The 12,087-nt window shown below is 56.0% G+C and overlaps 1 protein-coding gene across 1 annotated transcript; it reads right to left on the bottom strand.

Annotated features, from left to right (window-relative positions):
* Positions 1-7,611: 7,611 nt before the first annotated feature.
* Positions 7,612-11,829, bottom strand: LOC122389135 (integrin alpha-PS5-like). Its single transcript, XM_043380851.1, has one exon. It carries the CDS (start codon positions 11,616-11,618, stop codon positions 8,133-8,135), a length of 3,486 nt encoding a protein of 1,161 aa, XP_043236786.1. The 5' UTR covers positions 11,619-11,829; the 3' UTR covers positions 7,612-8,132.
* Between the last annotated feature and the right edge of the window lie 258 nt (positions 11,830-12,087).

Here is a 12,087-nt window from a genome sequence, read left to right as displayed (position 1 = left end):
AAGGTCTGACATCATAAAACGAGCCTGGTTCAAATTTATCACGAATTTTCTGTATGTACCGTATTTTACTCGAAGAGGGCAAAAACGCTTTATCACCGCTCATTGCCAAAGAAGACTGAGGAAGGCTTTGAAAATCACGTGGGATGTATAACGAAATGGCTGCTACCAGTTAACGCCGTCAAATGTGTAAAAATACGCAACACTTCTTCAAAACTGCGATGGCCCACACCTCCAGGGGGCCCATACCTCCCGGGTCTCCCCTATGTAGGAATTACCAGATACTGTGGCGCACGCGGTCTGTAGGACGTGCCTTCGTGCGAGTACAGACCGCGCAAAAGTGTCTACGCACGGTACGTACCGTGCGTAGATACTTTTGCGGCATTCACAATTTGTTGACTGAACCAGTCGGATATTTGAGTAAGGACGGGGACTCCCGCCAGTCGCCACCAAGCCGAGGAAACAGCAGTCAGCACTGAGCACGGTCCCACTGTGACCTTATCGAGAGGCAGGGCAGGTATGCATCTCGGAACTACTGTAATCGACTGGCGGTGCGAGATCGACAAGGGAAGTCTGCACCTGCCGAGGCCGAGGATCTTTCCTTGGGGAGTGAATTAAAAATGCATTTTGTAAGCATTTAACAGTTATTATCCCGCACGTACGAGTAGACAGTGGTTACAACAGCCTCACTTGCAAAAAGAGAAAATTATCAGATGTGTACCTAATAACTGATTTGTTAAACGTCTAGACGATTAGCATATGTTTAAACGTATAGTAGACATTTTGTCTAGTCTGAAATATGTCATATTTTTTGTATAAAATGCACTTTTTATCTTTAAACGCCCGGAAGATATCGGCGGTACGGAATAAAATTATTAAATCACTCGTAGGTAGAAAAATCTTTTAAAAGTCTCGCCTATCGGCTCGACGTTTAAAAGATTTGTTCTACCAACTCGCGGGGTTTAATATATATTATTTTTTAAAGTCCAATAAATTATTTTGCAAGTAGAGTCCAAATCTGGATTTCAATACAAAAATGATTTTTGGACCAGCTTCAAACAAATGACGTTTACTATTAAAGAGTAAAAACTACGCGGCAGCACTCGTCCAGTTAAGTAGCGGGCCAAAGGGAAAATCGAGCCGATCCGAGGTATACGTTCTGGTCATATTCTAAGTGCATTTACAAAATTCAGTTGCCGGCCTGCATGTACCCTGCATCTGTTAGCAGTTAGCACATAATTCAAAAGCATCGTCTTCACCCGTAAAGTGTAAACTCTATCATTATTCGCTGGGAAACCGATCAGCTCCATTTTGTACAGGAAGGTACGCAAGTTCAAATGGATTACGGTTCAAGCTTCAACAGATGAGGGACACAGGTGTCATTGACGATAAGAGAGTCAGCGAAAAATCGTTAATATCTTCCGCGTCGAGCCGTGCAGACTTAGGACGAATCGGACAAGGAAACGTGTTTCTGAGTCGGCAGGTGACGCCAGTCAGAGTGTCTCAGAGAATGTGCCAAGGCTCTCGGTCGGCAGTCCGACTGGGAATGACCTTGATCAATGTTTCCGGCATCTAGTCAGCATGTGTGCTTTGACCAAACATGCGGAGATTAAATTCACCATTCGCACATATGATGTTCTTAGTATGTCAGCAAAAAACGTCGCATCCGCCTTGATGATACAACTCCAACAACCGAGTGAAAGCATCAAACGATCATAGCTTACTGGAACGGAGATGAATTCTAATGGTACCTACATTATTAGGTGAGGCATGGTTGCTCGGCTTGTTCTCATTTCTGTGGGAGGTCATATACAGCTCCTGACGATGTGACTTCCGTCGCTGGTGGGAGCACCTGCAAGGCCAGCATAAGTCGCTTGAGTTGGGTGGAACGAGTCAGCCCTTGATGGACACGCTAAATTGTAAACATCCAAATTTTCCCGATAATTAACCGATAATTTTCCGATCGAACGGTAACAGCCTATGCAGCAAGCTCTGCTTAGCGTGCCATGGGCTGCTCTGTCAACACGTCTTTGGGTCAAACACGTCCATACCTCCAGCTCTGTAAAGAGCTGGAGGTGTGGAGCTATAAACATCACTGCCCCCCGGCTCACATGGTCACACATCTCGGAGAAATCATAATTGTAGGTAGGTATAGACAAAACTTTTTTGGCGTCGGCGTCATACGCCGCCCGTACAAGCGAACCCAGCTGGAGGAAGCCTTCAATCCGTCTTTGATGATCCGATCCGCCGAGCGATTTTATCATTTCCCGGCATTTTCTCGTTTTTGTGCCGTCTTTCGATAATCTTGTAACAGATTGGCCGTCCCCGCCGAAGACTCTCTGGGAAAGCAATGTTTACCTCGCGTCCAGAACACACCTTGCTGCAATCGTTCCACGAAAGGAATTTGACTCAGCCGATTACAACCACGTCGGTTCCGGACCGACGACCACACCGGCTATTCTCGGCAACTGATGACGTCACACACACACGAGTGACGTCACAGCCGGTCGGGGCAGTAACTAGACGTTCCTGCTTGTTTCCACATAATCCCGAGCAGTCACGGTTGTTTTCAAAACGTGCGAACCGACAAAGTGGCCGAGTATAGACGGGCTCGCATTCTCACGCATACTGAGGCAGGCGGACGGACGGTCACGTGGCTCGTGCACTAAAAATCACGTGTCACGTGCGTCACGAGTTACATGTCGCACAATGTCGTGTCACGTGCTGGTAACACCAGGTCACGATCAAACAGTGCGCATTTCGCTGGGACGCGTGCCATTCGACACAGCTTTCCGCGGCTGCCGGCCCCGCCCCGTGGCCTTTTCAAATACTTGACGCAGTGAGCAGAGCTTCTGTTGACCTTCTGTTGACCTCCTGTCAAGCCGTGAAATGCGACGCTTGCCGAGTGAGGTGTGCCCGAAGCTCGCGTGCCTTTCGCGTGACTCGCTCGAGGCATGGCGTTAACAGCGGTTTTGTGGCATATCCGTGCAGTAAACAGGATACGTTATTCCGGTACCGTGGTTTGCACTGATGCTCGGTTAGGGCTACGAACAACATTCTGCATTTAGTGATGCTCGATTGTAGTTCAACACGTCAATAGCCTTCCACCGTTCATTGTATAAATAGGAAAAAATGTATTAAAAAATGTATAAAAAATGTATAAATATTGTATAAATAGATAAATACCTACATTGGGGAATGACAATTAATCTGTGTACCTACCTAGTGTAGTAAGAAGGGGTGAGTTTCCCCCCCCCCCCGATATACATTTAAGCCCGTTCGAAATGTTCGAAGTCCGTTTCCGTTTTTAAAAGGAATCGTCTCAGAGGAAAATCATCAAAAAAATGTGATCACCACAGTATGGTGCTGGATATGGGACCGTCCTCTCTTCTCTCCCGACTGAGCCTCTGCAGGTGCTCCAAACCTCAGTTTCTCTTTGAATTCCTGCGATCATGGCTCAGCCCCCACCGGGCCTCCCATTGTGTGGGTAGATCAGAGTCCCCGAGATCTGTTAGAAAACGTTTTCGCCTGGCTGCAGTCAGACAGTGCTAAATTTCGTACCACCCGCTCAAGCTCTTCGTTACGAGCAGAATAGCGCCCATAACGCTCGTGCCCCCACACCAGAGCCTTCTTTCGCAACTCGCCGCACCGCCACCCCCGCGGCGCCGGTGAGCGTTTTTCGGGTGCTCGCCGGCCGGGAGCGTCCGGCCCCGTCCCGACCCGACCCGGACCCGGATCCCGGACACGAGTCCTGTCCGTCCGATCGGCCGCCGCCGCTGGGTCAAGGCACGCCTCTCACCGTGTGTAGGTAATTGTATCCCACTGGCGGTCGTCCCGTGCGCGCCGCTCGGCAGCCGTTGGCCGCGGCTGCAGCCGTGGGACGCGGTCCGGCCAGTGCCGGCACACGGCGGTGGCCGTTTCACTTTCCCCGGTCCGGCGGCGACCGATCAGTCCAGAGGCCGACCAACGGCCACCGTCCGTCCCTCCCGGCGGTCGCAGCAGCCGGCTGGCCGGCGCCGCTCACCCCCGCCGGCCGGAGCGGTCAGCGGGCTCGATGACCGGTGACGTCATAAATGATTGGCAGCATTCCGCGCGCACTTTCACTCTCGCCAGTGCAGCTCTATAGGCATGGTGGTGTTTACACATGTCTGTAAAATGTCGGTCTTATATCCTATATGGACACGACAGAGTGCGTTAAATGCTTATGAGGAAAGGAGATAGTCGGACGAGCTGTTAGATGATTGCGAGAGTTTAGTGGGCAATCTAAATGCATATTGATTATTGCATATGTAACAAAGTTACGTGGACTAAAAATTGTTAAGTGATATGGGAAATCACGAAAATGATTTATATGGTACAGACACCCTGTAATGGAAAGATAAATGCATAGCAACTATAGCAGTCTATACCTATCTATCAAAGAGACTCTCACGGCCAGGTCATCACCAACCGCAAAGGCCAACACGCGACTGTCATCAACGACAACCCCTGTCACTATGCGCCACCCGCTACAGGCCACCCCTCACATGAGATCACGTCTGTGCGCGTTGCCTTTTGTCTGTCCTCGCCCCGGCTTATCCCGCCGCTAAGAGCTGTCGCTGACGGCGGCTGACCGCTGCATTGGTGCCGTGTTATGATCCGGCCGCATTGACCGTGCAAAGCGCAGTGCTGACGTGACCGGCGCCCGAGCTACAATCGTGACGCGGGTGGCCACGACAATGGCGGCGCGACTGCGACAATAGCAGCGCACGGAGAACTGCCGCTCGATATATGCCTACAGTGCGCACAGGGGCAGGGCACATTTTTGCCTGCCACCTCGCGGCCACCCGGCGCTGCTCGCTGTGGCAGAGAGCAGACGTGATCACACCGGGCCGACGGGAGTTTCCAAAGTGCAGGAGTTTCCGCCCCCGCAGCCCCGCCCAGCCAACCCGCAGGTCTTTGTTGAACGCTTGAGCATGCTTCACTGCACCTGACGAGAATATTCACCCGTTGGATTTGCTGCTGCGGAAAATTTTACCAAGCATGATCGGCAGCTGAGCTGGAGCCTGGATAGGTCGAAGCATGGCCACAAAGATTACACCACTTGGAAACACTATCCCGAATTAACATTTTCCGGAATACAAAATTGCCAGCCGCAGAAAAGCTACGTAATGTTAAGATCTATTCAAAGCCTGCTCGATGTGCATAAACGATCATCGATGCCCGATGGAGCATCGAAGCACCGCTCAGGCAATGGGGTTCGGAGTTAAGAATCTCGCTCGGCTCATCCAGCCAGGATTAGTTGTAGAGGGACACTCGGCCAAAAATCGTATGACGAATGTCAATCTCCGGCTATTGTCAGTGGCGGGACTGCATGATACGGCTGCAGACGGAAGGTATTCGGCTCCGGCTCAGTCGCCGAGCTCCCTGGGAGCCGCCAGCTGACATTTTCAGGGTCACACCGACCGACCGACCGCCGCGCCGGCCCCAACACAGCCAGGACCAACACAGCCACGGCCAGCTAAGTGCTATGGAATGTCATGGTCATGGGAGCGCATATATCAATACTATGTAATGAGCTTAGCTTGATACGGAATCGTCCGACAAATTATTGACAGCATGAGTCACATACCCACCACACAGTGCGATGCAAACAGTGTAGGATTTGATGCTGTGCCGCACTACACGCATGCTCTGTCCATCGTATGAGAAATAAATTAGCCGTGAGAAGCATACTTATTATTCATCTGCTGTTCACGATAGGTAACGTAAGCTCTATGAACTAGGTATTGGACTGGGTCTGCGTTCAAAACATTACTCCGATTGTTATTGAATACAACTTAGGTAACGCCTTAGATAACAATAATTGGGGGCGGTGTGTAAACGGTTCACAACTTAACGCAATCGGACCTTTGTTGCTGCAATGGCTGCACTATCACTATGCCTAACTGACACAAATTAATATCCGCGTTTTCCTGATCTATAGCACAATGTATTTCAGTTGACTGTGCAAACGGCAGCCCAGCTCAGGAAAAGCTGCAGTTCCTGACTGCGTCAGCCGACGGGCCGTGCCCCAGCCCGGTCATGGGGTGAAATCAGCCGGGCCGCGCCGGCGACTGTGGTGGTTCCGGTATATACGGCACCTATCAGATCCGGTATATGTCATCACCTATCCGTGCTTCTATCCTCAGGATACAGAAATCCTTCTCCACCACGCCGCAACCCCCTTCCGGGCTGGACAGGCAACTTTATCTCATGCGGGCTGCTCCCTTGGAGCGGCACCGCTGCTTCCGAGGGAGCTGCACCCCGTAGCCGGGTGCAGAGAGTGCTTGGGGGGCTGGTCGGCCTGTCCATTTGGACGGGCTCAGCCCCGGCGACTCTCTAGGGTGCCTGCCCAGACCAATGTCTCCCCCTAATTCCTATCATCCTTCCGGCTCTGCAATGGTCTTGTCGACCGAAAGGGCCTAACCCAACAAAACAAAAAAAAACAAACAAAATCCGGTATATGTGAGTCGTATTACCGGGCTCGGTGCCAGCGCACGCCGGTGAAAGGCGGCGGTGGTCTCTCCTCCGCTCCGAACGGACGACCAGAAGTCAGCTACGTTTGATTCCGGCACTGCGACGTATAGCCGGGAATGCATGTCAGGAGCAATTACCATATCGGCAACAGGGTATAGCTTGTCTTGGAAAAAGTACCAGTTGAATAATGTAGATAATTACAAATGTGTACACTGTACGCTGAGTAGTTTTAGAGGCCTTGCTTATTATGCACCCTCCGGAACTTCGCAGCACAATACAGTGACCGGCCAATGAGAAAACGATAAACGTTTGGAACACAGCAGTGAGCCATCCTCATACAAACGGTCACGGTGCCTTCAAAGACACAGGTAGAGGTACGGCCCGAAAATGGCGCCAATGCCACGGCCCCATTCATTGGTATTCCCTGGCCCTGCATACATCATACCCTCGAGTCCCGCTTTCCTGGAGCCGCTGTTGTAAAATCAAGGTCTGAAACATAAACAGCGCCCGTGCCATTATGTAGCGGGGGCGAGACGGCCGGCCTCTAATGCATATCGCCAGCGCCTCGTCTTCTGGGCTCGAGGCCAAGGACACAGGCGTATCATCGTATCTTCACTTTTATGTGCCAATTAAGTATGCTTCCTATCTCGCTCCCCTCTCGCTCGTTCACACCTCTCCCTCTCTCTTTCTCCTGCTCGCTCGCCCTTTGTCTCTCTCCTATCTCCCTGTCTATGAGTGAGTGGCCAATGTCTCATCCTCTAGTCTCCAGCGGTGTGCACCTCTCTGAATTGTTGATTCACCCATCACGCGCAGTTCGCGTGATCACCGACACCGGCCCGAGATCAGGTATCGTGTGCCAGTTCACAGCACCCCGTCATACCGTGACCTAACCAGGGATGAAAACGGACACCGGGTAAGTGCATTGTAATGCAGAGATAGTGCACAAACCGTGATCTACATGGGCCGAGGTTAACCGACGCCGGTTTGGAAAGGCCTATTGAAGTTTGTTTCTGTACCTTACGGTTATGGGCCTGTAGGTAATACGCAGTGATGTTTGGATACGTATTCATGGCTATAAATGAAATCGTCTCTGGAATAATTAGAAATAACTATTTTTGGGAAGCGTCGGATGTATTTCAGCCACACAATGGACTAGGACAATAATTAATTAGTGATGCATTATACATGGGCACGCATAAAATACACTTGAGCAATATCACATGAGGTCTCTTCAATAAAATACACTTGCTTAAATCGAATACGCATAAGTACGTGGATTGGGATCTGGTCATACAGACAGAGGTGTAATACTCATCATCCCGTTTCGGTACTAAACATTTGCAGCAAACGGAATAGCAGCGCTGCATGAAAAAGTTAAGGCGCTTCCACAGCATCCCGAATGTCTCAGATAAAGCGACATGATCAGGAACTCCCGCGACATGTTTCTCATCACATATCAATAGCAACAAAAACGTTCCATCAAATAACTTATTGAAGTTTTGGCCTCGACTCGATGCACGTTTCAATCTCTCTGACTTCAAGCATAAGATGGGAGAGTGTTGTCGATTTGCTGCAGACACCGACAACCTCGCCCCAAATATCACAGCCAATTAACGATCTCTGTTCGTGCACCGACACTACGCTCCCTTCCCGACCGGTGGGCCGGGCACGATGAACATGTTGTCCCCGAAGTCATCTTTGACCGACTCCTCCTCCCCAAAGTCCTCGGCGGCCTCCTGTTCCTCCTGTTCGGAGGCAAGAGGCTGCGGCAGCGGCGCCGGCTGCTGCCACTGCGCCTGCTGCGCCTGCTGCTGCTCCTCCATCGCCTCCTTGCTGCTGCGCCGGAAGAAGCCGGCCATGGCCAGGCCCTGCGTGATGAGCGCCAGCAGCAGGAGGGCGCCCAGCACGGCTACCACCACGATCCAGATGGGCACCTCCTCCGGCACCAGCGCCGCGCCCAGTAGCTCCGTGGTGGCGCGCGCCGTGTCCGGACGCGTGTTCACCTCCGCCGACACAGACGCGTCGGCGATGCGCGCGGCGCCCACGGTGGAGATGAGAGCGCGTCGGACGCCCATCTTGGTGAGCGCCGCCACCTCGACACGGAGCTCGAGCGACACGGTCACTCGGTCGCTGGTCTCGAGCAGCGAGACGGCGCGGCAGGTGATGGGAACACAGCGGGCGCGACTGCCCGGGGAACAGTCGATCACCAGCGCGTCAGTATCGTCCGACAGGAGCTCAGCCTTCGGTGCCGAGGACTCGGCTACTGGAACCTCCGGTCTGGGCTGAGCACTCCGCCTCCAGCGCTGTCTTACGTTATGCACTGCCGCTGTAGAAGACTGACCGGCGGATGGCGACACAGACTGCGACAGCCTCGACTCTTCGGCCTGTAGGTCATCGAAGTCGAGTCTCCGTAGTCCATCATGCGCTCCGTTCGCATTGTGACTCTGCTCGCTGCCCGCCAGAAGGTACTTGCCGTCCTCAACGACGCAGGACAGCGGCTGGCCGTTGAGGAACGCCTCGGGCGGGTACACTCGCGCAATGTCCACATACTTCCCGTCGTCAGCGAGCACCGCTACCGGCGCCAGGAAGGAGATGTTCACCGAGCTCACCGGCGTCGGCAGGTACTTGGACACGAGGTACGTGTGCTGCACGTGCTCGTACTCCTTCTTGGCCTCGTCAGAGTTGTCAAAGAGGATGGTGGCGTCTCGTGAACTGCCGCGAACTTCCACATCCGCCTCGTTGACAAGCGTCAAAGTGATGTTGGCGATATTGTCTGCGGGAGTCAGCTCGACGCCGGCCGATCCGGCCGACACGTTGAAGGTGAGCTCGCGCAGATCGCCGGTGACGCCGTACGTGTCCAGTAGCAGCGCCAGGGTATGCTCAGAAGTGTTGTAGAACGGGTGTGGCCGGACGTTACAGATGATGGTCTCGCCGGCGGAGGAGCGCCCGGCGCCGCCCTCGCGACAGGCGGGCGGCAGCCGGCGCAGACCAACCGCGGCGGGGATGGAGACCGTCAGCTGCGGCAGCGAGGCCGGCTCGGCGCCGTTCGTCATCATCAGCTCCAGCTCCAGCGTCCGGGTGCTGCCGATGACGTACCGGTCGCCGCTGAGGCCGGGGAACCGGTGCTGCAGGCGCAGGTCGGTCTGGCAGATGGCGTCCAGACCACAGCCGACCGAGAACGGCACCGTCAGCGAGGTGCCGCGCTGGTTCGGCAGGTTCACGTTGGCCACCGGGCAGCTGGCGCAGAAGGTATCGCCCGGACGTGCTCCGCCGAAGGCCTGCCTCCTCCGCCGTTTCTTGAGCCCACCTGCTTCCACCACCTCGTAATCTGCGGCGAGTTTCTCGGTGTCTGTATCTACAATCACCGGCTGGACGCGATCGCCGTCCTCATTAGCCACCTCGTACCGCATGCTGAGCTGCATCGGCTTGGTGTAGTCGATCAGCGAGCTGTTGGCGAGGATCTCAACAGCCACGTTCTCACACGTGGGCTGGTCTCGTCGCATAGTCACTGTGAAGTTGGCCTCCCTGGCGTACTGGCCTGTCGGCAGCCGGAAGACGCCTTGCGCGTGAAACGACTCCATCTTCAGCGACACTCGGACGCGGACGGTCTGCAGCGCGGCGCCACTGAATGCCAGACAGGCGCGCACCTCGAACTCGCTGACCGACATGTCGAGACGCGGCGGGTCGGAGGTCAGCGAACTAACGAACTGGATCACCGGGCTGGAGCGCAGCAGCACCACGTCACCGCTACCGTACGCGCCCACCGCGAAGTCCGGCATCGCGTTACCGTCAAGATCAACACCGCGCGAGATGCTGATGCCGAAACCCTGTAGAGCATCACTGATGTCGACGGCAGCGATCCTTTGTGCCGGTTCAGTAACGAAGCCGATCCCTCCGCGGAAAATGTAGACGGCACCGCGTCCTTCGTCCTCATACGGCGCAGCCACGGCCACGTCCTGGTAGCCGTCACCATCCAGGTCTCCGAGCGAGGCGACGGTGGTGCCGAACCTCCCTCCCTCCGACTGACCGACCAGCCGAGCCTCCTCGCGAAGCTGGCCGTCGCCGGAGCTCAGCAGCACGTACACACGACCCTCGTCGAAGCTGTCGCCGGCCGTGAGGGGCGCCCCCACCAGCGCGTCATCCAGTCCGTCTCCGTTGACGTCAGCGGCCAAGACAGCACCGCCGTAGTAGTCTCCCACATCATCTCCGACACGCTCGGCGATAACATTGAACACCTGGTTGTCGTCGGCTCCGAGGGTGAGGAGGAACACCTTCCCGCGGGCGCCGGCGGCGCGGGGCGCACCCACCAGCAGCTGGGTCCCCGGCTCTCCGGCGAGGAACCTCCCGGAGCCAACCGCGTAGCCAAAGTAGTCGTAGCGGCTCATGAAGTCCGGGAAGGCGGCCGGGTTGGGCACCCGGAGCGTCTTCTCTCCCTGGTCCGGTGAGCTGTACGTTCCGATCGTCCCCGTCCAGTCGAACACACCGGGCGCGCCGAGCACCAGCCGGCCGTCCGAGCCCAGGTGCGCCGAGATGCCGGCCTCGCCGTACGAGAAGAGGTAGGCGTTGACGCCCAGCTGTGTTGTGTACTGTTTGTCGCGCGAAGAGAGCGGCACCAGCTTCTCGAAGCCAGCGTCGGCAGCGCTCGGCCCTCCCACGTAGCAGGCGCCGTTGCCAAGGTAGTGGCCGCCGTAGCGCTGGTTTCGCCAGCGCGGCGCGCACACCACCGTCCTTCCATCGGGGCCCGGCTCGGCGTCGATGGTGCCGCCCAGCCAGCCGCCGTCCCGCAGGTTCGTGTAGGAGAAGTCCGGCGCTGGCTCATTACCTTCCGTGTCGACCAGCACCTCCTCGCAGAGTCCGACTCCCAGTGCCGGACACCGGTACAGCGCGCCAGGCTCACGGATCTCGGGGTGCAGGCCCAGAGATGAGTTAGCACGCGGCGCGCCGACCAGCACCCAGGGCTCAGCGGCGCCCGTGGTCAGCGCCACGGCCAGGCCAAAATGAGCGTCCGCCGCGCCGGGCGGTCCGCGGAACAGCACCGGGTGCCGGGTGTCCACATTGAACGCGGCGGCCCTCTGAAGGACCACCGCCAGCACCGCCAGCATCACACACATCTCACTCGTCATGACTCACGTGCGGGGCGGGAGGCGCGTGTAGCCTGCGCGCCCGCTGCCGGCCGACTGCGGCGTCGGCCTCGGCTGGCCGGCCGGTCGGGTCCCAGTCACCGGTCGCTGGAACCGGCTCCGGAAGGCCGCGCCTGCCTCGCGTAACCGGCTGTGACGTCATCGGCGAGCGAGCCGGCCGCGCCGAGCTCCGCGGTGGGCGGTGTGTGTTCCTCTGTGAGTCGCGCTGTGTGTCCTCGACGTCCTGGCAGAAACGGAACACCGGAGGTCCGGTGTTATCGCGAAGGCGTCAGCTCCGCCGGCTGTGGCTGCCAGCGGCGTCCGAGCGGCGTCCGAGCCGCCACAGCCCGGCGTCGCGGACGGTCGCCGCAGCCGCCGAGCCGAGTCCGAGAGACGCCTGTGACGTCACGGCGTGTGTCAGAAGCGGGTGACGTCACAGAGAGCGCACCTGGGTGAGTCATGGCGCACCTCG

This window comes from Amphibalanus amphitrite, unplaced genomic scaffold (genome assembly GCF_019059575.1).
Source record: "Amphibalanus amphitrite isolate SeventyFive unplaced genomic scaffold, NRLGWU_Aamphi_draft 000344F_arrow, whole genome shotgun sequence".
Lineage (NCBI taxonomy): Eukaryota > Metazoa > Arthropoda > Thecostraca > Balanomorpha > Balanidae > Amphibalanus > Amphibalanus amphitrite.
Note: the sequence above shows the minus strand (reverse complement) of the source record. Positions and strands in the feature narration are given on the sequence as shown.

Coding starts and splice junctions, on each gene's coding strand:
- LOC122389135 (XM_043380851.1), bottom strand. CDS start 11,618: ATGACGAGTGAGATGTGTGTGATGCTGGCGGTGCTGGCGGTGGTCCTT.